This window comes from Callithrix jacchus, chromosome 4, assembly GCF_049354715.1.
Source record: "Callithrix jacchus isolate 240 chromosome 4, calJac240_pri, whole genome shotgun sequence".
Classification (NCBI taxonomy): domain Eukaryota; kingdom Metazoa; phylum Chordata; class Mammalia; order Primates; family Cebidae; genus Callithrix; species Callithrix jacchus.
In genome coordinates, this window is record NC_133505.1 from 106690685 (window position 1) to 106718187 (window position 27503).

At 37.4% G+C, this 27503-nt stretch overlaps 1 protein-coding gene across 10 annotated transcripts in view; it reads right to left on the reverse strand.

Annotated features, from left to right (window-relative positions):
* The window catches only part of ASCC3 (activating signal cointegrator 1 complex subunit 3), a 369134-nt gene that overhangs the window by 74632 nt on the left and 266999 nt on the right, over window positions 1–27503 (reverse strand). For 2 of the 10 annotated variants that reach the window (XR_013534438.1, XR_013534440.1), the window contains one exon: window positions 7655–7782. The exons of 7 other annotated variants lie outside the window; for them this stretch is intronic. Coding sequence is in view for 1 of the 3 variants with exons in the window: in XM_035296386.3 (XP_035152277.3) it covers window positions 7881–7892 (12 nt within the window). In the remaining 2 variants the exon portion in view is untranslated. Of the gene's footprint in view, window positions 1–7654; window positions 7893–27503 lie in introns of those variants that run through there. One more of the 10 variants, XM_035296386.3, reaches the window with a different exon arrangement.

The following is a 27503-nucleotide window of genomic DNA, read 5'->3' on the forward strand; positions in this document are numbered from 1 at the left end:
TCTAGGGTTTTTATGGTGCCAGGTCTTATGTTTAAGTTTTTAATCCATCTGGAGTTAATTTTAGTGTAAGGCGTCAGGAAGGGGTCCAGTTTCTGCTTTCTGCACATTGCTAGCCAGTTTTCCCAACACCATTTACTAAACAGGGAATCCTTTCCCCATTGCTTGTTTTTGTCAGGTTTATCAAAGATTGTATGGTTCTAGATATGTTGTGCTGCCTCCGGTGTCTCTGTTCTGTTCCATTGGTCTATATCTCTGCTTTGGTACCAGTACCATGCTGTTTCGATTACTGTAGCCTTGTAGTATAGTTTGAATTCTGGTAGTGTGATGCCTCCAGCTGTTTTCTTTTTGCGTAGAATTGACTTGGCTATGTGGGCTCTATATTTTCCTAATAAATGGACTCATTATAATAAAATGTTTGCCTTGTCTCTATTAAAAGAATTTTTTGTTGTTGTTTAAAGTCTATTCTGACTGATATTAGTATGCCACTGACATTAGTATGGAAAAATCCAGCTTTTACAGTTGCTGTTTACATGGTACATCTTTTCCCAACTGTTCACTTTTAACCTAATTGTATCTTTGAATATAAAGTGTGTCTCCTGCTGATAACGTATAGTAGGTCTTGTTATGTTCTCCAGTTTAACAATCTTTGCCTTTTGACTGCACTGTTTAATTCATTCACATTTAACGTTATTATTGACATGACTGGATCACATCTGTCATCTTTATTTTTGTTTTATGTCTCATGTCTTTTGGTGCCTCTTTTCTTCCTTTACTGCTGTCTTTTACGTTAACTGAATATTTTCTAGTGTAACCTTTTAATTCCTTTCATAATTTTGCTCCCATATATATATACATATATATATATATATTTTTTGAGTCACAGTCTCACTCTTGTTGCCCATGATGGAGTGCGGTGGTGCAATCTTGGCTCACTGCAATCTTCACCTCCTGGGTTGAAGTGATTCTTCTGTGTCAGCCTCCTGAGTCGCTGGGATTACAGGGGCCTGACACCATTCCTGGCTAAATTTTTGTTTTTTTAGTAGAGAAGCGGTTTCACCATGTTGGCCTAGCTGATCTCAAACCTGTGACCTCAGGTGATCCACCTGCCTCAGCCTCCCAAAGTGCTGGGATTACAGGTATGAGCCACTGCACATGGCTGATTTTACTCATTTTTTAATGTTTTGTTTCCTTAATGGTTGTTTTAGGGCTAAAATATACATCTTACCTTATTAAAATTCACTCCAGATTTATACTAACCTAATTTTAGTGAGATATGAAAGCATTATTCATATACAGCTCTATTGCCTTCCCTTCCTTTTTTTTGAGATGGAGTCTAGCTCTTGAGTTCAGTGTCGTGATCTTGGCTCATTGCAACCTCCACCTCCCAGGTTCAAGCAATTCTCCTGTGTAAGCTGAGATAACAGGCCAGAGGCCCAGCTAATTTTTATATTTTTTAGTAGGGACAAAGTTTCACCTTGTTGGCTAGGATGGTCTTGATCTCCTGACCTTGTGATCCACCCACCTTGGCCTCCCAAAGTGCTGGGATTACAGGCATGAGACACTGCACCTGGTTCCCCCTTTTTATTGCTAATGTTACACATATTATACTTCCACATGTTATAAACTAAAAAGTACATGTAATTATTACTTTATATAATTTTAAGCATTCTACAGAAGTTGAGAGAAGGAAAAAGAGCAGGTATGAATTTATATAAGTTTGTATGTTAATATTCTTAGGCATGAACTTCCACACCCTTTTCCAAATAAAGTTAGTTGCCTTAACCAGAGATGTGGAATTCTTTCTTCTTAATGTCTGTCTCTTCGCCTGAGTAGAATTTCTGTGCTACTGCTGGAGGTGGGATCAGTGGCCCACTTCTCGCAGATGGACAACCCTACTCTAAGAGTTGAGGTTTCTGGGCAGAGACAGTAACTTCTGGTCTTCTCAGCTTACCTCTCCCAGAACGAAACCTCCATCCTTTAAGTGAGCTAGGGTAGGGGTGATCAGCCACATTATTGTAAGTCTAACCCAGGTAGAATAAAGCTTCTACCTTATGAGCAAGGGCTAGGCAGCAGAATGAAGACTGGTACTCTTGGCCAATACTGCTTAAATTAGAGCTCCTATAATACAAGGAGGTTGCATTAGGAGAAGTTGGGGGGAGTAGGGAAGGCAGTTGAGAGATGCTGGTTGCCTGACCATCCTGGGATGAAAACAGTCTTAGTTTGGAAAGGTAGCTCTATATTCTTGACTGCAAATGTCTAGAACACAGCTTTCATCATCTTGAGCTAGGATGTAGGGGTGGGAATGGATTGTGGCGCAAATCCACAGACATTCACTCTTGTTATTAAGATTTAGTACATCATCTTGAATAGATGTTTCTTCATTTGCTGCAAGTCCTTAGGACAACTTTCAAAGACTTTAAATAGCTGGCTTTAAAAAAAAACGTCCAAGCAGTTGAATGGGTTTCCCTGTGGAGAGGGTCTGCTGTGCTCCTCACACTGCCATACAGTCTATCTCCTCAGTATATTTTTATATTACTATGATAAACCAAAATATACACCAAACTTACCTAAGATCCCTCCCTCCCCCTCACTTAAAAAAAAAAAGAGGAGAAGGATTATTGAGTATTTTCTCCTATTTTACTTATGGAGAAAGTAAGGTATACTTGAAAGTGCCTTAATTTTGAAATCAGACAGAACTGAGGTGAATGCTGAGACTGTCACTTATAATGTAGACTTTCTTAAACTTTCAGAGCCTCAGTTGTCTCATCCATAAAACAGAATAAGTAATATGTACTCCAGAGAGTGCTGTTATGCTCTGAGAAGAAAAGAAGATAATAGACTTATGTCTGTAATCCCAGCATTTTGGCATGCCATTGTGGGAGGATCGCCTGAGGCTAGGAGTTGGAGACCAGCCTCTGCAACACAGAGACCCTTGTCCCCAAAAAAAGAAAAGAAGAAGCTGGGAGCTGGGTATGGTGCATGCCTGCAGTCCTGTACTCCTAGCTGTCTGAGAGCCTGAAGCAGGGAGATTGCTTGAGCACAGAGTTTGAGGCTGCAATGAGCTATGATGGTACCAGAGCATTCCAGTCTGGGCAGCAGAGTGAGACCCTGCCAAGTAAAAGGAAGAAGGAAAGAAAAAAAAAAAAAAGAAAGAAAGAAAGAAAAAAGAGAAATAATATAGAGAGAGCACAGGAACTGGCAGATTATAGGCATTTTTTGTTTTGAATTGAAAAAGGATGGTGCCTGCCACCTAGAGTTAAGACTCTTTCTTGGGAGTTGTAGCAGATAATTTGATAATAAAAAGTGCCTTCTTTCTAGTGCCTAGCATCACTCTACATATTAACATGATTTATAAAAATCTGCTGAATAAATAGATAACGAAAAAACTTATTTTTCTTTTCCTAGGTGAAAATAAATAGTATTTCCTAGGTGAAAATAAATAGAATAGAACTAGTATTTAAGCAAAAAATACCATTTCATTTTCTCTATATATTTATATTGATCTTTTTCTTAATTATTTTAATTGTAGTTTGCTTCCCTTCAATGTGGTGTAACAATATTTAAATAGTGCTTAACAGTTTTTCAAGTGCTTTAATCAATATTATTATAAATTAAAAACAGCAACTGTGTGAAGCAAGATAGGTATCATTTTTATTTTACTAATAAAGAAATAAGCTCAGAGACAAGACTGTTACAACAATGGTGCTTCTGTAGTTGTACTAAATCAAAGTCACCTTCTATTATGCAGGGTGTCTTTGTCATATGGGTATTCATCATTTAAGTTTCTGCAACTACAAAGTTGTGTAAGGAAGCAAGAGTCATAACATAACTACTCCTAAACATGTCAGCCAATTAAATAGCATTCTTACCAGTTTAACAGTGTAATCTATTCCTAGCCATTAGTCAACCACTCTGTCACTCTCTAATTGTATGAAATCAATTTAACAATATAATGCAAATCAATGAAAAATGATTAGAAAGGGTAACTAAAAATTTTGAAAGAGACAAATTATTTCATTAAATCAATGAAAGTGTTGCTGGAGAGTGTTTGAATAACATGCAGATCCAGAATCAGGCAATAAAAACCCGGCTGAGTTAGGCTGATTAACATTAAAAGAAAGTTTGTAATAGTATAAGTGGCAGAATTAGAAATCAACTTAGTTCTGTCTATTCCAACTTTGGGGCATTTTCAAGTACACCTTATTGTCACTATAAATAAAAAAGGAGAAAATACTCAATAATCCCTTTTGTCTTTGAAAAAACATACAAGGATAGGAAGAATGGTTTATATTTTGGCTTGTTACAGTAATATAAGATAAGAACTATCTAATACTAATGATACTATAAGTGTTCAAAAGCAAAAGACCTGAATATCAAAGTATTCAGGGAGGTTACTGAGAAAATTGACGATGTCCTGATGTATATTTTTGGAAAAATAATTTTCTATATGATTGTGTGCTAAAACTTAAACCCAAAGTGAAAAGCACTGTACCCTGCTTTGATTAGGAAGAAATGGGTATCCCTAAAATTTCTGAAAAATTCTTATAAATATTATAATTCTCAATTTTGATTTGTTGAAACAACATTCTTTATGATGATAGAGTATCAAATGCTGCTACAGAATTTGTAAGTCATATCAAAAAGAAAATTTTCAAGAAGTCATGATGGAACATGTAAAATGAAGAAACTAGAGATTTGTGGGGTGTTTTTGTTCCTTTTTAGGCTACGTACAGCATTAATAGATAACCACAGTTTTCTTCTGAGTGGAGCAGATGCAAGAGATGGCTAATGCAGTATAGATTGGGGAAACAATTATTTCAGTGTATTAGCAATCATTACTACCTCAAAAACGACTTAACAAACTGCTATAGCCTTCTTAACTCCTCAGTTATTTCTCCATCCTCTCTTAGACTTGCTTGCTTTCATGTCATATTATGTCCTCTGGCTATTTTAACATGAGGAGAAAGTCTTCTTGACACTTACGAACCTTGCATTTTTGTAGGAGCTTCTTCTATGAAGTGTTAATCTTTGAATTCTACTTAGTGCTTTAAAAAATGTATATCTCTTGAACTACAGAATACTCTTGGTAAAACAAGATTTGGACTCAGTATTAACAAAATTCTGAAACTTAACTAAAATAAAGGTTTATTTCATTATGTAAGGTATGAGTAGAACCACAGGAGGGACTGGCTTTAAATAAACATACCAGAACATATGTATGTTATGTTAATCAAAATAAATACCTTGGAGGTAATAAATGCATTTCAATAGGGCATTCACTACTCAAAATACTGTGAAACTCCTTTTTTGGCATTGTAATCAGAATGACTTTAGGAACTACACATTATCTTTGTAGTCATCCAAAATTTTTTATAACCCCGAATTACATTGCCTGACTTAACAAACTTACTTGAATTGGTTTCAAATAACTTCCTGTTGTTTTCTCCAAACAAAAGTAAAGGTAATGAACAAAACAAAACAAAAAACCCAAGAAACAAAAATAACCATTAGTGGATCACATTTTGCTCCCCAAATAATCAAAAGAATGTACAATAGAGCCTGGAGTTAATATTTTTTTGTAACCGCAGGGCCTATTAAAAACAGCTTTTCAGAGAAATAATCCTAATAAGACAAAAGTCACTGGATGTATAAATTCTGCTACGGGGATTGGCGTGGTGGCTCACACCTGTCATACCAGCATTTTGTGAGGCCGAGGTGGGCAGATCACCTGTGGTCAGGAGTTCAAGAACCAACCTGGTCAATATGGTGAAACCTCATCTCTACTGAAAAAACAAAAATTAGCTGGGTGTGGTGGTGTGTGCCTGTAATCCCAGCTACTCGGGAGGCTGAGGAAGGAGAATTGCTTGACCCTGGGTGGCGGAGGTTACAGTGAGCAAAGATGGTGCCACTGCACTCCAACCTGGATGACAGAGCCAGACTCCATTAAAACAAAAATGTTTTTACATTTGTTAAAACCATCACTTAATTCTATTTTGAAACCCATATTCATTGCTCAAAAAGATAAACATATTGATAGATCATACAATAAAATGTGGGAAACAGGTGTCACATGGAAATCTTAAATTGGGATAATAAAAATAAAACCATTAAAAATACAATGGTTATGCCTTAGAAAACAAAATGACACCTATTAATCAAATAGCTAATGCTGTATCTTTCTGGTAATATATGTAAGTGGATGGATATACTTTGGACATCTAACTTAGTGTCTGTTTAGGTAGAAAGTTTTAGCTTTAGTTCATGTTTGTAAAATTCAGATATTTGAAGTTATTAATTCATAAAATTATCCTAATATTTAGAGCTATCAACATTTTGGCTCCAGGTAAACTTTCAAAAAGTTATATTTAAAGACAACAAAGAAAAATAGAGATTTTCAGTACCAGATGTCGGGGAAGATCCCATTTGGATTTGAGCTACTTAAATTTGCAATCATGTATTTATACATCTAACAGAGCTTCTGTTTCCCCCAGAATCAGAAAATTAACTAGCTTTGTAGCATCTTCCTTGATCTGCCACCCGTGCCCCGAGGATTAGAGACTCCACCTGAGCTTGTTTTACAAGCATAACAGAAAAAATTAATCTCTGCTGGCAGCACTCCCACTGGGATACTGATGAATAATGATATCCCTCTTTTGCTGCCCTCTCAGTCCACTAGAAAAGCCACTCTAACCCGGCAACGTGGAAACTGCTGAAACCATTCCAGCTGTGGATTAGCAGGCAGTCAAGCATCCATCTGCTCTGTGTGAATCAAGAGAAAGCAAACATGCATTCTTACGGCTAAAGTCATAGTCAAACCCCAAAACACACACACACATACACAGACACGGACGCACACACACACAGACACATAGACACGCACACACACAGACACACAGACACGCACACACACACACACACACACACACACACACTAGGCAAGCACATTCTGTAAGCTAAATTAACCCAGTTCCTCAATTTAGTTTGCATTTCTTTGGTGCTTTTAACATTGAAAAACAAAGTATGTACATAATGAGGGGTTATAAGGTACAGCTCTTAAGTTTGGTATGCATTTATGGGGCTGATTCACTGGATAGTAAACTTCTAGAGTGTGATATGAGGATACATCAGGTTTATATACATTTCCGAATTCTCAAATACAGCAACCAACAACTTGTTTTATGAAAGATGACTGTTTAGTCAGTGGTTTTACTTTACTGACACATTGATGTGATAGCTATCTGTGGATTTTTATCTTCTCCAAAAAGAAAAAAAAAACATTGCTTTTGGTCTATAAATAGCAAAATTTCATTTAACACGACTCTAACAACTCCATATTAATGAGCTCTCTAGCATTTTAATATATTCATAATATGCTGATTATAATGATAGCCTCAGGATCTTGAAAGATCCTTAGAGGTCTTCTGAATCATCAAAGAAACCCATAAATACACACACACATATATTTTAACATGGTTCTAAATGTATTGTGTTAAAATTCCTTGAATTCTGAAATCCATATATGTTATACATGTAGAAACTTCATTAACAAGAATATTTTAAATAACTATAACATCATATTTCAAGTCCATGATTTAAAAAAAAAAACAACAACAACAAAGACCCTACTTTTAAGTTTCAGTCTGGTATCACTCACATCACTTTGGTGCTGGTCTCAAATGACAATCTATTCATCTTTTGGTTTTTTCCTGATTTTAGTTGCATTCAGTCGTTATTTTGAGGCCTTATCTGATTCTTTCCTCTCTCTCTTTCCTTCCTTCTTCACTGGTTAAAAAAGTAAAAGTAGTTCCAGGTCACAACCCTTTCTATGCTTTTAGTTCAGCAAAGCAATACTCTCAGCTCAGTCACTGATTCTGAGCTGTTCATTTGTTGATCTGCCAAAAGAAGATGACACCTATTTGACATTTATTTTACAAATTTTGACACTGTTTAATGACAGAAAATATCGACAAAGATGGTATCAAAGACCTAAATCTATTAAGTTGAAGCAAGAATACACAGAATAATTATCTCTTACCAACAGAAATATTTGAAAACTGAGACCACAGTGCTTCTGCCAAATAGCATTATTCTTCTGAGTTACACACAAAACAATAGAATACAAGAAAGTACAAGATTTTATGATCTAAGGAGTATGACATTTGGAAAATCCTTCTTATGCCTCAATTTTTTTTTTAAAGCACAATGAGCTCTAGCTTTCTGAAATAATCAAATTTCTGAGATATGTTTATATTCCACTGGACGGTCAGCTGGAAAACACTGTGAATTAAGTGGAATCCTTTTTCAGGAGAATGTAATGTTAAGATAAAAAACAGATGTGTGAATAATACTACTGTAATAAAGATCATTTCCATGTATTTCATTTCGTAGTGCCAACAATTTCATTAGAATACATAGTATGAGAATGAGGCATACGCGTTTCTTTGGGTTTAGAAATCAAAAGATATCACTGAAAATTCCTCTGGGCTTCTGTCATAAATATTGTAACCCAGCATAAAAATATTCATTTTAGCCTTCGCCTGATTGGAAGATTACAGTCTGCTAAGAATTATTAATCAGTAGTTAGATTTTTTTTCTTCAAAGAGCTCTTCAAAAGTATTCAGTTAATTATTAAGTGGTCTTTGACTGTTTGACAAGACAAGCATAAACATCCTTTAGAGTAGGTATATAGGGCTGTATAAAAACATATACTTTTTCCCACTGACTTCCCTTCAAAAATTTAAGTTTATGTTTCGGTGGTAATAAATTATTTATTCTGAAAGATAGATACTGTTCTTTACAGGGAAGTTTTCTAGGTTTTTTAAAATTATAAATAATGTTGTGATGACCATTTGTGTACAAACATTTTAACAGTACACTTAATTCCTTAGGATCAGTTCCTAAAAATGTAATTAAAACACTAAGTTTCAAATCTTTTAGAAAGGTTAAATAAAAATTTTGATAGACATCAAATTTCCACATCAATGAAGACTATTTAGCAGTGTTTGGGAATGTCCAACTTACAGTGTTCTCATCATCAACGTGTATTGTCCTTTTTGAATCCCCAACAATTTCACAGGCCAAAATGGTTGCCATTATTTTTTTGATTTCTATTTCCTTTATAACAGAAGTTTGAATGTTTTCTTTACATTTGTTAAAATGAATTTATTCTTTTGTAAGTTGTTACCAAATACCCTCTTTTCATTTTACCACTGGAGTATTAGTGGCTTTTTAAATATTACGATTATTAAAAAATATTACCTTTTTATCTTTCAGAATTATGACATATATTATTGCTTTTTAAATTATATTTATAGACATGCATATATTCTACATTTTTATGTAGGCAAATTTACCCATTTCCTTTTGTAATTTCTTCAACTCTTTTTTTGTGCTTCTTCCCATCTTCCCCTTTTCAAACTTTAAAAGGGAAAGAATATAAAATTTTAACATTATGCTTGGCTTTAATTCTTAATCTAACTAAGGCTTTATGCACATTATTTTATTTAATCCTCCTCTTTACTTTATAGAGGAGCATAAATCTTACTTAGAGAGGTTAAATGACAAGCCCAAGGTCATATAGTTAGAAAATGGTGTAGTTACGCCTGTTTCACTCCAAAGCCCACGTTCTTTCTTTTAATATTCAAAAAGTTTCCTTGATTTTTAAGGTGTTTCACTATGTTTTTTATTTTTCATTTTTTACTGATGTATAATAGCTATACATATTTATGGGATATATGTTTATTTTCAATATGTGGATACATATTGTGCATACATACCCTGATCAAGTCAGGGTAACTGTGATATCCAAACATTCTAGGTCTTCTCTTCTGGATATTTGAAATATACAATACATTCTTGTTAATAAGAGTCATTCTATTGAGCTACTGAACATCAGAACTTATTACTTCTATCTAACTGTATGTTTGTACCCACTAACCTACTTCTCTTCATCCCCCACACTCCCAGCCTCTGGTAACTACTGTTCTACTCCCTACCTCCATGGGATCAATTTTATTTTAGCTCTCACATATGACTGCAAACATGTAATATGTAATATGTGTCTTTCTATGCTCAGCTTATTTCATTTAACATAATACCCTGCAATTCTATACATTATAAAGCACATGTTTTTAATAACCAGAATTTCAGCATATTCCAGATATGCTGGTACCAGTTACACTTTCAAGACTGTTACTATCAAGCTATAATCACTTCTTAGACATAGGCCTGTTCTCTTCTTGAAAGCAGGAACCATATCTTAATTATCATGTTTCCTCCTGTACCTAACGTAGTAGGTGCTAAATAAATATATTTGTTGGACTTTTGAAGGTCTATGTTTAAGAATTATCTGTAGAATAGCAATAGGTATAGGACAAATCATCTTCCAATGGGAGAAAATGAAGGACAAACAGGATTAACTAGGAAAGGAGGCCAAGAATAAGTCGTAGTAGAGGAAGAAAGAGATTATTAAAAAAATAGTATCTGTGTAAAAGAATAAATGGACATTTAATCCCTCATTAAAAACTAAAAGGAAGTAGTGCCTTCTTTGTATAACAAAAACGTTTATTATTGAAAACCTATATTTTATAAATACTTAGACTTTAAATATGGTTTCTTGCTGCCCAGTAGCATATTAAATAATGAAATATTTGCCCAATTATTCAGGAAGATCAATACTAAATATCACAGTCCAACCATCTAAGAGTTGGCATTAGTAAAGAACTAGATTAAACTGACCAGAGCTTTAACTGCAGTTGAATCAAGTACATTTTCCCAGATGAATATATTCCTAATAAAATGGCCAATTTGATTTGCCTGATTTTTCTCTCAGCCAGGTTCCCAATGGCTTCCTGACTGTTTTGCAGATTACTGCTTAGTCCCAAAATAAAGAACATTTTTCTTACTAATACAGCTTCCTCATAGCTTTCAAGCCCAAGTTCCTAATTCAAAGAAGTGCTAATCCATTTGCAAAGCATCTTAGTGAAGGAGTAATGACCCCAGCCATAATCAGTATTACTAATCATAATTATTTTATGATTTCTTCTAATTACTAACTGGCTTTAAAAAAAACACACATATAAATAGATGAGCACTCTTAGAAGCACAGACATTGGTCTGGAAGCCAGGGTAATGTCTCATTAAAGAGTCTTAGTGCTTTTTTATTTGGAGATAGGATGATGTGGCAGCGAAGAATCATTTTTTACAGACTGTGTCTCTCCCCTGTGGTACTCTAAGCCCCAGAGCCATGGCTTTTAGTAAACTATTAACCAAGGGAGACAGGAAGAAGAGAACAAGGGAGTAGGATAGAGCAACCAAAGAGGGAAAACTCAGAAAATGCCACCAAAGGGGTAACTATGAGAGAGGATGGATATGCAAATTTCTTTCACTACAGCAACCACTTTACTATATATCTCATAACATCATGTTGCAGACCTTATATGTACACATGAACATTTATTTTTTTAAGTGCCTCTTAAGAGCAAAGATTACCTGGCAGCATAATAGTCACAAGATCCTGTACTTTTTTTATTCCTCCAAGCCACTAATAATGAAATAAAATGTTTCTTAGTGAGTCCAATAAGACTGCTCTTCTGATAGTCAGGGAGAAACTAAGTGCTCTGAACCCCTACAAATGTAAAGAAAGGTGTCTCTGAATGCAAAAGCAGCTTTGAATGCAAAAGAAAAGCAAAACGTAAACAATAAACTCAAACCAAAACACAGCATAACACAAAACAAAAAAAACCTGTCTAAAGTAAGGTCAGCTATGTTCCAACATGTGTGTCTTAAATATGTATGATGCTTTATAAGCACATACATACTAATTATCTAATTACCTTATTGGATACACACAGTAACCCTGTGAAGATAAATAGGGCAGGCATAATCACACATTTTTTAATGAATAAAGAAATTGAAGCTTAGAGAGATTACGTAACTTGCCAGTTACACAAAGAGGTTAAAATGGTCATGCTGAGATTTGAACCCATGTTTCTGAAATGCAAATATCGTATTAAATCCACCATACTATGGCCACCTCAATGTTTTAATGGTTTTTACCTACATTTACAGGTCATTCCTCACTGCCTCAGTTTCAGCTGATGATCTTGCTTCTTAGTTTATGAAAAAATTAAAGCCAACAGAATGGTATTTCTTCCTTATCCCACTATCCAACAGCAATCTTCTTATATCTGTACTCCAACACTATATATCTTCTATTATAATGGATAAATTTTCTCTACTTCTACCTAAGGCCAATTATTCCATTTATGCACTGATTCTCATTTGCCTTTTGTTTTTTTAAGGACATTGCTCCTTCCTGTATTATCTCCCTGCCCCATGCCTGGGATCATTTCCATGAGCATACAGATATGCTGCAACAGCTTTAGAAAAAGAAAGAAAACTGATTACATACCACTGCTGCCTCCCTAGCTCCATGCAAGGAAGGATAGTCCTAGCTGTATTTACTGTTTCTATTTTCTTAAAATTCATTCTCTCTTGAATCCTCTCAAGTCTTTTGTCTTCAACCCTCCACTGAAATTACTCATTAAAGACACTTAGGATCTCCATCATATCAGTTGAATAAATATTCTCAGCTCTCAGCTAACTCTGTATCTCAACAGTCTCAGTTAATCACCAGCCCCTTCTTGATTTTTTAGTAATTAGAAAATAGAAAAATTTTTATGTAAAAATTAAAGTAGCTTTAAAATTATTTTAAATACATCATTTACTTATTGGAAACATCAGACAAACACATAATCAAGAAAAAATTCTTCAAAATTCTACTACTTAGAGGTGATCTGTGTTAATATATTGGTATACATTCATCTAAATCTTTTACTATGCATATGTATGCATAGTAATATATATGGTTCAAGCTACATACACTGTTTGTATCTTAATTTTTTTTCCTTTCACTAAACAGTATGTTGTGGATAGCATTCCATGACTAGAGGTATAGGTGTACATCTATACACAGATTAATGGTTGCAGAGTATTTCATTGCATAGATGTATCTTAATTTTAACCACTTAATTTTCAACTTTTATTTTATATTTAGTGGGTACATATGCAGGTCTGTTATCTGTTACACTGTGTGATGCTGAGGTTTCAGGCATGAATAATTCCATCACACAGGTACTGAAGACAGCACCTAACAATTAAATTTTCAACTCTTGTCCCTCTCCCTCAACCCTTCTAGCAGTCTCCAGTGTCTATAGTCATTCTTGTGTTGATGAGTACCCAATGTTTAGCATCCATTTATAAGTGAGAACATGTGGTATTTGGTTTTCTGTACTTGTGTTAATTTGCTTAGGATAATGCTGAATCCAAATTGCTGCAAAGGACATAATTTTGTTCTTTTTTAATGGCTGGGTAGTATTTCATGTTGTGTATGTGCCATATTTTCTTTATCCAGTCCACTGTTCTTGGGCACCTAGGTTGATTCAATGTCTTTGCTATTGTGAGTAATGCTAAGATAAACATGTGAGTGTATGTATCTTTTTGGTAGAAGGATTTGTTTGTTTGTTTGTTTGTTGTTTTTTTTTTTTTTTGATCACCAGTAATGGGATTGCTGGGTTGAATAGTAGTTGTGTCTAATTCTTTGAGAAATCTCCAAACTGCTTTCCACAGTGGATGAATATAAACTGCTTATATTCCCATCAACAGTTTATAAGCATTCCCTTTTCCCCACATCATTGCCAACATCTGTTGTTTTTTGACTTTTAATAATAGCCATTCTGGGTGGGGTGCAGTGGCTTGCACCTCTAATCCCAGCACTTTGGGAGGTGGAGGTGAGAGGATCACCTGAGGTCAAGAGTTTGAGACCAGTCTGGTCAACATGGTGAAACTCCACCTCAACTAAAACTACAAAAATTAGCCAGGCATGGTGGCAGGCACCTGTAATCCTAGCTACTTGGGATGCTGAGGCCAAAGAATCGCTTAGACCTGGGAGGCAGAGGTTGCAGTAAGCAGAGAATATGCCACTGCACTCCAGCCTAGGTGACAGAGTAAGACTGTCTAGAAAAAAAAAAAAAGCCATTTTGACTGGTATGAGTTAGTATCTTATTGTGGTTTTGATTTGTATTTCTCTAATGATTATGATGTGGAGCATATTTTCACGTTTGTTGGCTACTTGTATGTCTTCTTTTGAGAAATGTCTGTTCATGTCTTTTGTCCATTTTTAAATGGTTTTTTTTTTTTGCTTCTTCAATTGCTTAAGAGCTTTATAGATTCTGGATACTAGACCTTTGTTGAACACATAGTTTGTGAATATTTTCTATAGGTTGTCTGTTTAGTCTTTTAATAGTTTCTTTTGCTGTGCAGAAGCTCTTTAGCTTAATTAAGTCTCGTTTGTCAATTTGTTTTTGTTGCAATTGCTTTTGAGGACTTAGTCATAAATTATTTCTTCAGGCTGATGTCCAGAATGGTGTTCCCTAGGTTTTCTTCTAGTATTCTTATAGTTTGAGGTCTTACATTTAAAGATTTAATCCAGCTTGAGCTACTTTTTGTATATGGTTAAAGGTAGGGGTCTAGTTTCAATCTTTTACATATGGCTAGCCAGTTCATTGAGTCCTTTCCACATTGATTATGTTTGTCGACTTTCTTGAAGATTGGATGACTGTAGGTTTGTGGCTTTATATCTAGGCTCTCTATTCTGTTCCACTAGTTTATGTGTCTGTTTTTGTATGAGTTCCATGCTGTTTTGGTTACTGTAACCTTTTAATATAGTTTGAAGTCAGGTAATGTGATGCCTCTGGCTGTATTCTTTTTGCTTAGAATTGCTTTGGTTATTTGGCTCTTTTTTGGTTCCATGTGAATTTTACAAAAAGGTTTTTCCCAATTCTGTGAAAAGTGACACTGGTAGTTTGATAGAAATAGCACTGAATCTGTAGATTGCTTTGGGCCATATGGCTATTTTAATGATACTAATTCTTGCACTCTATGAATATGGAATGTTTTTCCATTTGTTTTTGTTATCTATGTTGTCTTCTAACAGTATTTTGAAGTTCTCATAGAGATCTTTCACCTCCTTGATTAGATGCATTCCCAGGTATTTACTTTTGTTGTGGCTATTATAAATAGAATTTCATTCTTGATTTGGCTCTCAGATTGAACACTATTGGTGTACAGAAATGTTGCTGAGTTTTGTACATTGAGTTTGTATCCTGAAACCTTGCTAAAATCGTTTGTCAGTTTTAATATTCTTTTGGTGGAGTCTTTAGGGTTTTCTAAGTATATAATCATATTATCACCAAAGAGAGACAGTTTGACTTCTTTTTTTCCTATTTGGATGTCTTTTATTTCTTTGTCTTGCCTGATTGCTCTAGCTAGCACTTCTAGTACTGTGTTGAATAGGAATGGTGAAAATGGGCATCCTTGCCTTGTTTCAGTTCTCAAGGGAAATGATTCCAGTTTCTGTTCAGCATGATGGTTTGTCATATTATTTTGAGTTATGTTCCTTTGATATCTAATTTCTTGAGATGATCTCCCTCTTGAGATACTTTTTTCCACTTGGTTTCCAGGACAATGCACTCTCCTGGATGTTTTCCTTTGTGCTTATTGTTCCTCACTCCTAGTTTTCTTTGTTGTCACAGCTTTTCCTCCTTCTCTCCCCAATGTCTACATGCTAGCATTCTCTGAGCTCAACCTTTAGACCTCTCATAGACATTGACTGCCCAGATGATCTCAACCAATTCCACTACTTTGAAACTTGGGAAAGAATCTGGCTGGGCGCAGTGACTCATGCCTGTAATCCTAGCACTTTGGAAGGCTGAGGCAGGTGGAAGATGAAGTCAGGAGATTGAGACCACCCTGGCCAACATAGTGAAATCCCATCTCTACTAAAAATACAAAAATTAGTTGGGCGTGGTGGTGCATTACTGTAGTCCCAGCTACTGGGGAGGTTGAGGCAGGAGAATCACTTGAACCTGGGAGGTGGAGGTTGAAGTGAGCCAATATAGCATCACTGCACTCCAGCCTGGTAACAGAATGTGACTTCGTCTCAAAAACAAAAACAAAAACAAAAACCATGTGCCTGTCACAGTCCCCCCATTCCCAAAAACACATACACACCCTGCTCTTTACTCTGTGCTTTTCATTTCAATTAATGGTATTCTCTCTCACCAAATTGTTCAGGTCCAAACCTAGGCATCATCTTCTGTTCTTTACTCAAAATCAATCAGTCATTAATTCCTGTTGGCTCCACCTCTAAAACATCCTGAGTCTGACTACTACTCACCATTTCAACTTCTAACCACTATATCCAAGTCAACATCTTCTCTCATGTGGACTTCCTGAAAAAGTGAGTTCTCTACAAAAAAAGCTAGAATGGTCTTTTTCACTATCAATAACATCACAGTACTCATGGGATAAAAATCCCACCAATGGCTCCTCTGAACACTCAGGATAAAACTCACTCTTCTCCTTACTATGGACCTAGAGGACATCACCTCTGCCTCCTAGTCCCTCTCAGTGTGCACTGCACTTTAAGCATATTGGCTTTTCTGCTATTCTTTGAAATTTCCATGCAGCTTCTGCTTCCTCTGCATTTGCTTTTCTGTCTGACTGGGATTTCTTCCCTGCTCTCCCATGACTTGTTCCTTCATATTATTCAGTTCTTTGTTCAAATATTATCTCCTCAGAATGGCTTTCCTTTATCATCATAATCCATCCTATTAACAGCATCCTGTAATTATCTTCTGAATATTATCACGTTTCCCCCATATCTCATTAAATTACATGTTTGTTTATTCTTGCCAACCCCACTATAACTATAAGGTCCACGGACTTATAACTATAAGGTCTCTGGACTTAGAACCATTAGTCCTGTTTTCTGCTGAATCCCTCCTGGCTAGAATATAATATGTGCTCCATAAATATTATTAAATAATAGCCAATATTTACTGATTATTGCAAATAAAGAATTGTTCTATGCATTTCACCTATATAAAGTAATTTAATCATTTCAATAACCTCTTGAGGAAACTGAGGCTCAGAGGTGTACTATTGTCCTAAGTACTATTTGTCCTTTACTAAGTTCTAGAAAGTAGCAGAGATAGTATTTGAAAGGGTTGGGGTTTGATTTCAGAACCCAGGCTCATAATAACTAATCTTACGTGATCAGAATTATAACCTTAGTGAACTGACCAGATGAATAGTGACAAATGAGCTAATATGCAAAATTTTCTTCACATCAGGTTTGTTTTGTAACTTGTGGAATATGGGAGTCAGTGAAAGCTAGAGTTATCACCCACAGGCAGAAACTCTTTTATAATGTAATACTATCATGTGAAAAGCTAATATGATGTGACAATTTACACAAATAGTGGCTATATCACAAAAGATATAGCTCTGGAATCTTTCTGCACATGGATTATTGTCTTATAAGACTTGTAAGAAAGTGATCAGGAGATATAAATGTCTATATAGACTATGGTATAGATTGAATATTTGTGTTCCCTACTCTATTAATATGTTAAACTTGAACTCCCAAGGTGATGGTGGCGTTTGGAGGTGGGACCTTTGGGGAGGGTGTGATTAGGTCATGAAGGCAGAGATCTCATGAATGGGGTTAGTGCCCTTCTAAAGGAGACTCCAGAGAAATCTCTCACCACTTCTGCCATGTGAAGACATGACTAGAAGATGGCCATCTATGCACCAGGAGGCAGGCCCTCACCAAACACTGAATCTGCTGATCACTTGATTTTGAACTACATAAGAAGTGTGAGAAATAAATATTTGTGATTAAAGCTGCTCATTCTATGGTATTTTTGTTTGTAGCAGCCTGAATGCACCAAGACGAGCTAAATAATGACTAAGGTATGAGGACTACTGACGGTCTGACAAAATCAATTAAAAGGGAATAGGGCATAGGGAAATACTGAAAGAAATAATAAACACATTAAGAAAGGGTAACTGCCCTGTTTTCAATTTTAAAAACGTATAAAAGTAGTATTATATATAAAACAAGATTCAATAAATCAAGGAGATACACATAATGGCTTGTTGTTTTTTTTTTTAATTCTTATTTTTTTATTGCATTTTTGGTTTTGGCGTACATGTGCAGAGCATGCAATACAGTTGCATAGGTACACACATGGCAATGTGTTTTGTTTACATTCTCCCCTTCACCCACATTTGGCGATTCTCCCCAGGTTATCCCTCCCCCACTCCCCCTACCAGTGGCCCTCCCCTCTTCCCCCCAATAGACCCCAGTGTTTAGTACTCCCCTCTCTGTGTCCATGTGTTCTCATTTTTCATCACCCACCTATGAGTGAGAATATGCGGTGTTTCATTTTCTGTTCTTGTGCCAGTTTGCTGAGAATGATGTTCTCCAGATTCATCCATGTCCCTACAAACGACACGAACTCATCATTTCTGATTGCGGCATAATATTACATGGTGTTTATGTGCCACATTTTCCCAATCCAGTCTATCATCAATGGGCATTTGGGTTGATTCCAGGTCTTTGCTATTGTAAACAGTGCTGCAATGAACATTCGTGTGCATGTGTCCTTATAGTAGAATGATTTATAGTCCTTTGGGTATATACCCAGTAATGGAATTGCTGGGTCAAATGGAATTTCTATTTCTAAGGCCTTGAGGAATCACCACACTGCCTTCCACAATGGTTGGACTAATTTACACTCCCACCAACAGTGTAAAAGTGTTCCTTTTTCTCCACATCCTCTCCAGCATCTGTTGTCTCCAGATGTTTTAATGATCGCTATTCTAACTGGCGTGAGATGGTATCTCAATGTGGTTTTGATTTGCATCTCTCTGATGACCAGTGACGATGAGCATCTTTTCATACGATTTTTGGCCTCATATATGTCTTCTTTTGTAAAGTGTCTGTTCATATCCTTTGCCCACTTTTGAATGGGCTTGTTTTTTTCCTGTAAATCTGTTTTACTTCTTTGTAAATTCTGGATATAAGCCCTTCGTCAGATGGGTAAACTGCAAACATTTTTTCCCATTCTGTTGGTTGCCGATTCACTCTAGTGACTGTTTCTTTTGCCGTGCAGAAGCTGTGGAGTTTGATTAGGTCCCATTTGTCTATTTTGGCTTTTGTTGCCAATGCTTTTGGTGTTTTGTTCATGAAGTCCTTGCCTACTCCTATGTCCTGGATAGTTTTGCCTAGATTTCCTTCTATGGTTTTTATGGTGCCAGGTCTTATGTTTAAGTCTTTAATCCATCTGGAGTTAATTTTAGTGTAAGGTGTCAGGAAGGGGTCCAGTTTCTGCTTTCTGCACATGGCTAGCCAGTTTTCCAAACACCATTTGTTAAATAGGGAAACCTTTCCCCATTGCTTGTTTTTGTCAGGTTTATCAAAGATTGTATAGTTGTAATGTTGTGTTGCCTCTGGTGCCTCTGTTTTGTTCCATTGGTGTATATCTCTGTTTTGGTACCAGTACCATGCTGTTTTGATTACTGTAGCCTTGTAGTATAGTTTGAAATCTGATAGTGTGATGCCCCCCCGCTGTGTTCTTTTTGCTTAGAATTGATTTGGCTATGCGGGCTCTCTTTTTGTTCCATATGAAGTTCATGGTGATTATTTCCAGTTCTGTGAAGAAAGTCAATGGTAGCTTGATGGGGATAGCGTTGATTCTGTAAATTACTTTGGGCAGTATAGCCATTTTCACGATATTAATTCTTCCTAACCATGAACATGGAATGTCTCTCCATCTGTTTGTATCCTCTCTGATTTCATTGAGCAGTGGTTTCTAGTTCTCCTTGAAGAGGTCTCTTACGCTCCTTGTGAGTTGTATTCCAAGGTATTTTATTCTTTTTGTAGCAATTGTGAATGGCAGTTCATTCTTGATTTGGCTTTCTTTAAGTCTGTTATTGGTGTAGACGAATGCTTGTGATTTTTGCACATTGATTTTATATCCTGAGACTTTGCTGAAGTTGCTTATCAATTTCAGGAGTTTTTGGGCTGAGGTGATGGGGTCTTCTAGGTATACTATCATGTAATCTGCAAATAGAGACAATTTGGCTTCCACCTTTCCTATTTGAATACCCTTTATTTCTTTTTCTTGCCTGATTGCTCTGGCTAGAACTTCTAGTACTATATTGAATAGGAGTGGTGAGAGAGGGCATCCTTGTCTAGTGCCGGATTTCAAAGGGAATGCTTCCAGTTTTTGCCCATTCAGTATGATATTGGCTGTTGGTTTGTTATAAATAGCTTTTATTACTTTGAGATACGTTCCATCGATACCGAGTTTATTGAGGGTTTTTAGCATAAAGGGCTGTTGAATTTTGTCAAATGCCTTCTCTGTGTCAATTGAGATAATCATGTGGTTTTTGTTTTTGGTTCTGTTTATGTGGTGAATTACGTTTATAGACTTGCATATGTTGAACCAGCCTTGCATCCCCAGGATGAATCCTGCTTGATCATGATGAATAAGTTTTTTGATTTGCTGTTGCAATCGGCTTGCCAATATTTTATTGAAGATTTTTGCATCTATGTTCATCATGGATATTGGCCTGAAGTTTTCTTTTCTTGTTGGGTCTCTGCTGGGTTTTGGTATCAGGATGATGTTGGTCTCATAAAATGATTTGGGAAGGATTCCCTCTTTTTGGATTATTTGGAATAGTTTTAGAAGGAATGGTACCAGCTCCTCCTTGTGTGTCTGGTAGAATTCGGCTGTGAACCTGTCTGGACCTGGGATTTTTTTGTGTGGTAGGCTCTTAATTGCTGCCTCGACTTCTGACATTGTCATTGGTCTATTCATAGTTTCAGCTTCCTCCTGGTTTAGGCTTGGGAGGACACAGGTGTCCAGAAATTTATCCATTTCTTCTAGGTTTACTAGTTTATGTGCATAGAGTTGTTTGTAATATTCTCTGATGATGGTTTGAATTTCTGTGGAGTCTGTGGTGATTTCCCCTTTATCATTTTTTATTTCATCTATTTGGTTGTTCTCTCTTTTATTTTTAATCAATCTGGCTAGTGGTCTGTCTATTTTGTTGATCTTTTCAAAAAACCAGCTCTTGGAGCTATTGATTTTTTGGAGGGTTTTTCATGTCTCAATCTCCTTCTGTTCAGCTCACATCTTAGTTATTTCTTCTCTTCTGCTGGGTTTCGAGTTTTTTTGATCTTGCTCCTCTAGCTCTTTCAATTTTGATGATAGGGTGTCAATTTTGGATCTCTCCATTCTCCTCATATGGGCACTTATTGCTCTATATTTTCCTCTAGAGACTGCTTTAAATGTGTCCCAGAGATTCTGGTATGTTGTGTCTTCATTCTTGTTGGTTACAAAGAACTTATTTCTGCTTTCATTTCATTGTTTAATCCAATCAACATTCAAGAGCCAGTTGTTCAGTTTCCATCAAGCTGTGTGGTTCTGAGTTATTTTCTGAATTCTGAGTTCTAACTTAATTGCACTATGGTCTGAGAGGCTGTTTGTTATGATTTCAGTTGTTTTGCATTTGCTGAGGAGTGCTTTACCTCCAATTATGTGGTCAATTTTAGAGTAGGTGTGATGTGGTGCTGAGAAGAATGTATATTCTGTGGATTTGGGGTGGAGAGTTCTGTAAATGTCTATCAGGTTTGCTTGTTGCAGGTCTGAGTTCAAGCCCTGGATATCCTTGTTGATTTTCTGTCCGGTTGATCTGTCTAATATTGACAGTGGAGTGTTAAAGTCTCCCACTATTATTGTGTGGGAGTCTAAGTCTCTTTGTAAGTCATTAAGAACTTGCCTTATGTATCTGGGTGCTCCTGTATTGGGTCCATATATGTTCAGCATCGTTAGCTCTTCTTGTTGTATCGATCCTTTTACCATTATGTAACGGCCTTCTTTGTCTCTTTTGATCTTTGTTGCTTTAAAGTCTATTTTATCAGAGATGAGAATTGCAACTCCTGCTTTTTTTTGCTCTCCATTTGCTTGGTAAATCTTCCTCCATCCCTTTATTTTGAGTCATTGTGTATCCTTGCATGTGAGATGGGTTTCCTGAATACAGCACAATGATGGGTTTTGGATTTTTATCCAATTTGCCAGTCTGTGTCTTTTGATTGGTGCATTTAGTCCATTTACATTTAGGGTTAATATTGTTATGTGTGAATTTGATACTGCCATTTTGATGCTAAGTGGCCGTTTTGCCCGTTAGTTTTTGTAGATTCTTCATTATGTTGATGCTCTTTAGCATTTAGTGTGATTTTGGAATGGCTGGTACTGGCTGTTCCTTTCTATGTGTAGTGCCTCTTTTAGGAGCTCTTGTAAAGCAGGCCTGGTGGTGACAAAATCTCTGAGTACTTGCTTGTTCGCAAAAGATTTTATTTTTCCTTCACTTCTGAAGCTCAGTTTGGCTGGATATGAAATTCTGGGTTGAAAGTTCTTTTCTTTAAGAATGTTGAATATTGGCCCCCACTCTCTTCTGCCTTGTAGTGTTTCTGCCGAGAGATCTGCTGTGAGTCTGATGGGCTTCCCTTTGTGGGTGACCCAACGTTTCTCTCTGGCTGCCCTTAGTATTTTCTCCTTCATTTCAACCTTGTTGAATCTGACGATTATGTGCCTTGGGGTTGCTCTTCTTGTGGAATATCTTTGTGGTGTTCTCTGTATTTCCTGCATTTGAGTGTTGACCTGTCTTGCTAGGTGGGGGAAATTTTCCTAGATGATGTCCTGAAGAGTATTTTCCAGCTTGGATTCATTCTCTTCGTCCCCTTCTGGTACACGTATCAAACGTAGGTTAGGTCTTTTCACATAGTCCCACATTTCTTGGAGACTTTGTTCACTCCGTTTTGCGCTTTTTTCTCTGATCTTGGTTTCTCGTTTTATTTCATTGAGTTGATCTTTGACTTCAGATATTCTTTCTTCTGCTTGGTCAATTTGGCTATTGAAACTTGTGCATGCTTCGCGAAGTTCTCGTATTGTGTTTTTCAGCTCCTTTAGTTCATTCATATTCCTCTCTAAGTTATCCATTCTTGTCATCATTTCCTCAAATCTTTTTTCATATCATTTTTCAAGGTTCTTAGTTTCTTTGCATTGATTTAATACATGTTCCTTTAGCTCACAAAAGTTTCTCATTATCCATCTTCTGAAGTCTAATTCCGTCATTTCATCACAGTCATTCTCCGTCCAGCTTTGTTCCCTTGCTGGTGAGGAGTTTTGGTCCTTTCTAGGAGGCAAGGTGTTCTGGTTTCTGGTGTTTTCCTCCTTTTTTCGCTGGTTTCTTCCCATCTTTGTGGATTTATCCACGTGTCGTCTGCGTAGTTGCTGACTTTTCCATTGGGTCTTTTAGTGGACACCCAGATTGTTGGTGATGAAGTATTTCTGTTACTTGGTTTTCCTTCTACAAGTCTAGCCCCTTCGCCGTACGACTGCTGAGGTCCACTCCAGGCCCTGCTTGTCTGGGGTGCACCTATAGCAGCTGCGGAACAGTGAGGGATGCTACCAGTTTCTTTTTCTGCTATCTTTGTCCCAGGATGATGCCTGCCAAATGTCAGTCTTTTGGATATAGAGGGGTCAGGGAGCTGCTTGAGGAGACAGTCTGTACTTTATAGGAGCTCAATTGCTGAGCTGTGAGCTCTGTTGTTCATTCAGGGCTGTTAGGCTGCTATGTTTGATTCTGCTGCAACAGAGCTCATTAGAAAACCCCTTTTTTTCTCAAATGCTCTGTCTTGGGGGGTTGGGGCTTTGTTTTTGGATGTCCGTTGAGGTGTCCTGCCCAGCTAGGAGGCAGTCTAATCACTATTTGACTGCCGAGGTTCCGCCCTGTTGTTGTGAGGTTCGCCCTGTTGCTGCAGGCTCTTGCTCTTCTGCTGCGGTCTCCGCCACGGGCTACGCCCTGCAGCGGAGTCTCTCTGTTGTAGCGGGTTGCCTCGGCAACGGCAGGCTGCATCCGCAGTGGGTGTGTATCTCAGTAGGGGCGGGTTGCCTCGGCAGCTGCAGGCTGCGTCAGCAGTGGGCGTCTGTCTCAGTCGGGGTGGGTTGCCTCGGTAATGGTGGACGCCCCTCCCCCACGGAGCGCATCAGGGACCGTCTCCACGGCGAGCATTTGGAATCGCCGTTTTGTCTGTCCCACTGCCCAAGTCCCTTTCAGTCTGAAGTTCAGCCCTCTCAAGTCTCAGGTTGCCATTTCAACAGGGCACCCGGACAAGCGCACCCTGTGGGGATCGCTGGGTAGGGCCGGCTGCCGCCACCCCAGCTGCCGGCTTCTCCAGGCAGAGCCTCTGCCTGGTGTCCCATGTCTCCTTTATACTTGGGAATTTCCCCATTCTGTGGGCAACAAAGATCAGTCTGAAAATGCAGCTTTGACTCACCTCTCTGCGGATTAACCGAGAGCTTCAATCCTGGGTTGTTCTCACAGCGCCACCTTGAGTTCCCTGATAATGGCTTGTTTTTAAACACATTAGAATATAATTCATAATGGGGAATGATCCAAGATGGCCGATCGCTAACATCTCCAGATTGCAGCTCCCAGCCAAAGCTCAGACAATGAGAGGATGCCACACTTTCAGATAAATTTTGGTCGCTCATGGAGCAGAAGATTCCCAGTGGAGGAGCTCCACGGGTTGCCAGAGCAACTCTCGTGGCTGGTGAAGTGGTTTTGTCGGCACCTCGGCGCGGCAGCTCTCGGTGCAGAGTAAATGGGGCTGGTTCCCCTTCTGACCGAGGTTTGGAGGAGCCACACGGGTTGCCCGTGCAACTCTTGTGGCCTGCGCAGAGGTTGTGTCGGCACCTCGGCGCAGCAGCTCTTGGTGCAGAGTAAACGGGACTGGTTCCCCTTCTGACCGAGGTTTGGAGCTCCGGGAAGGCAGAGTCGCCTATTACAGACTCAAGAAGGAAGCCAGACTGGAGATTCCCAGGCAGAAAAGCACCATCAGTCTTAACACCGCTGTTTTGGCCGGCGCAGTGGGTTGCTCATATTTCAGCCCTGGGAATTAACAACTTGGACATCCATTCAGAGACCTAATTTGAACGCTGGTAATTATAAAGACGACAGGTGGATAAATTTACAATGATGGGAAGAAACCAGCGTAAAAAGGCTGAGAATACTCAAAATCAGAATGCCTCTCCCTCTAAAGAGGATCACAGTTCCTCATCAACAAGGGAACAAGACTTGATGGAGAACGAGTGCATCCCAATAACAGCATCAGGCTTTAAAGATGGATAATAAGAAACTTCTGTGAGTTAAAAGAACATGTTGCAGCCCAATGTAAAGAAACTAAGAACTTTGAAAAAAGGTTTGACGAAATCCTAATGAGAATAGACAACTTAGAGAGGAATATAAGTGAATTAATGGAACTGAAGAATACAATGCAGGAACTCTGAGAAGTATGCACAGGTTTAAACAATCGAATTGTTCAAGCAGAAGAAAGGATATCAGAGGTCGAAGTCCAACTTAATGAAATAAAACGAGAAGACAAGATTAGAGAAAAAAGGATAAAAAGGAATGAGCAAAGTCTCCAAGAAACATGGGACTACGTGAAAAGACCAAATTTATGTTTGATAGGTGTACCTGAATGCGACGGAGAGAATGAATCCAAGCTGGAAAATATTCTTCAGGATGTTATTCAGGAAAATTTTCCTAAACTAGAAAAGCAGGACAATATTCAATCCCAGGTAATACAGAGAACACCACAAAGATATTCCTCAAGAAGAGCAACTCCAAGGCACATAATCGTTAGATTCACCAGAGTTGAAATGAAGGAGAAATTACTAAGGGCAGCCAGAGAGAAAGGTCAGGTTAATTACAAAGGGAAGCCTATCAGACTTATAGCAGATCTCTCAAACTCTGTAAGCCAGAATAGAGTGGGGGCCAATATTCAACACCCTTAAAGAACAGAACTTTCAGCCCAGAATTTCATATCCAGCCAAACTAAGCTTCACAACTGAAGGAAAAATAAAATCTTTTATGAACAAGCAAGTATTCAGAGATTTTATTACCACCAGGCCTGCTTTACAAGAACTTCTGAAGGAAGCATTACACATAGAAAGAAACAACCAGTATTAGCCTTTCTAAAAATATACCAAAAGGTAAAGAGCATCAACATAAAGAAGAATTTACATCAACGAATGGATAAAACAGCCAGTTAACATCAAATTGCAGTAATCCTAAATTTAAATAGACTAAATCCCCCAATCAAAAGATACAGCCAAAACCCAACAGCATGTTACATCCAGACCCATTTCACTTGCAAGGATACATAAAGACTCAAAACAAAGGGATGGACAAAGATTTACCAACCAAATGGAGAGCAAAAATAAATGAATAAATAAAAAGCAGGAGTTGCAATTCTCGTATCTGGTAAAATAGATCTTAAAGCAACAAAGATATAGTGGTAAAAGGATCAATGCAACAAGAAGAGCTAACGATCCTAACACCCAGATACATAAGACCTATAAAGAGACTTAGACTCAACGAGAGAGAAAATTAATAAGGATATCAAAGACTCGAACTCAGATCCAGAACAAGTAAACTTAATAAATATTTATAGAGCTCTCCACTTTAAATACACAAAATATACATTCTTGTCAATACCACATCACACCTACTCATAGGTTTAAATGAAACATTGATTGGCCATTATTAATACCCATTTTTTTTTAGAATAAAGCAACATTTCCCTTCTCTCTCCCTCTTTTTCTTCCTCTTTCTTCCTCTCCTTCACTCCTTTTTTTTCTTTCCTTCTCTCAAAAAAAGAAAAAAAAGAAATCAACTTGTAGACCTCTAGATCCAGGTTGGCAATATCTCTCTCATTGCTCTATTTCCTTCCTTCCCTTCTCTCCCTCCCTCCCTCCCTCCCTCCCTCCCTCCCTCCCTCCCTCCCTCCCTCCCTCCCTCCCTCCCTTCCTTCTTTCCTCCCCTCCTGCCTTCCTTCCCTTCCTCCCTAAAAAAAAAAAGAATATAGTTCATAATAATTGACAAAAATTTTTGTCCTAATCTGTGTTAACATAGTTTTTAAAATTTATTTTTAAAATACATAGTACATAGTGAATGAACTATATTTCTCTACATTGTTACATAAAGAAAAGGTCTGGTATTTTAGCTAACCTAAAAGTCTGTCTGTCCCTCAGCACCAAGGGGTATTTTCTATGATTATGTATTCCTTTTAAAAATTCTGTTTCCAAAATAATATAATGTTGTAGGATGCTGACTATAGTACTTGTGGGTTGGACTGAATGTTAGCATGCTTAATTTTTCATTTTCTAATAAAATGATACTGAAACACATTCAGATGGCCTTAAATATTGGGAATGATCACACCTATTTACCTACCAGGCTGCTTTCTAAGTATAAAAAATTAGGATGATATGATTTTTAGTTTAAACACCATTTTGGCATTATTTGTATTGAGAAGGCATTTGGGACATGAATCATAAATCTTTTGGAAACAGTTCTAATCACCATTATTCATGGAGGAAGGAGGTCATATTGATTTCTGAATTGCCCTACCTGCTGGACCAAAGAGACCCTAACAATTTTAGAGCACTTAAACTTTATTGGGATGAAATTAGAAACATTTTAAGCAGAAACCAATTTCTAGCATATGGAAGTTAGACTTT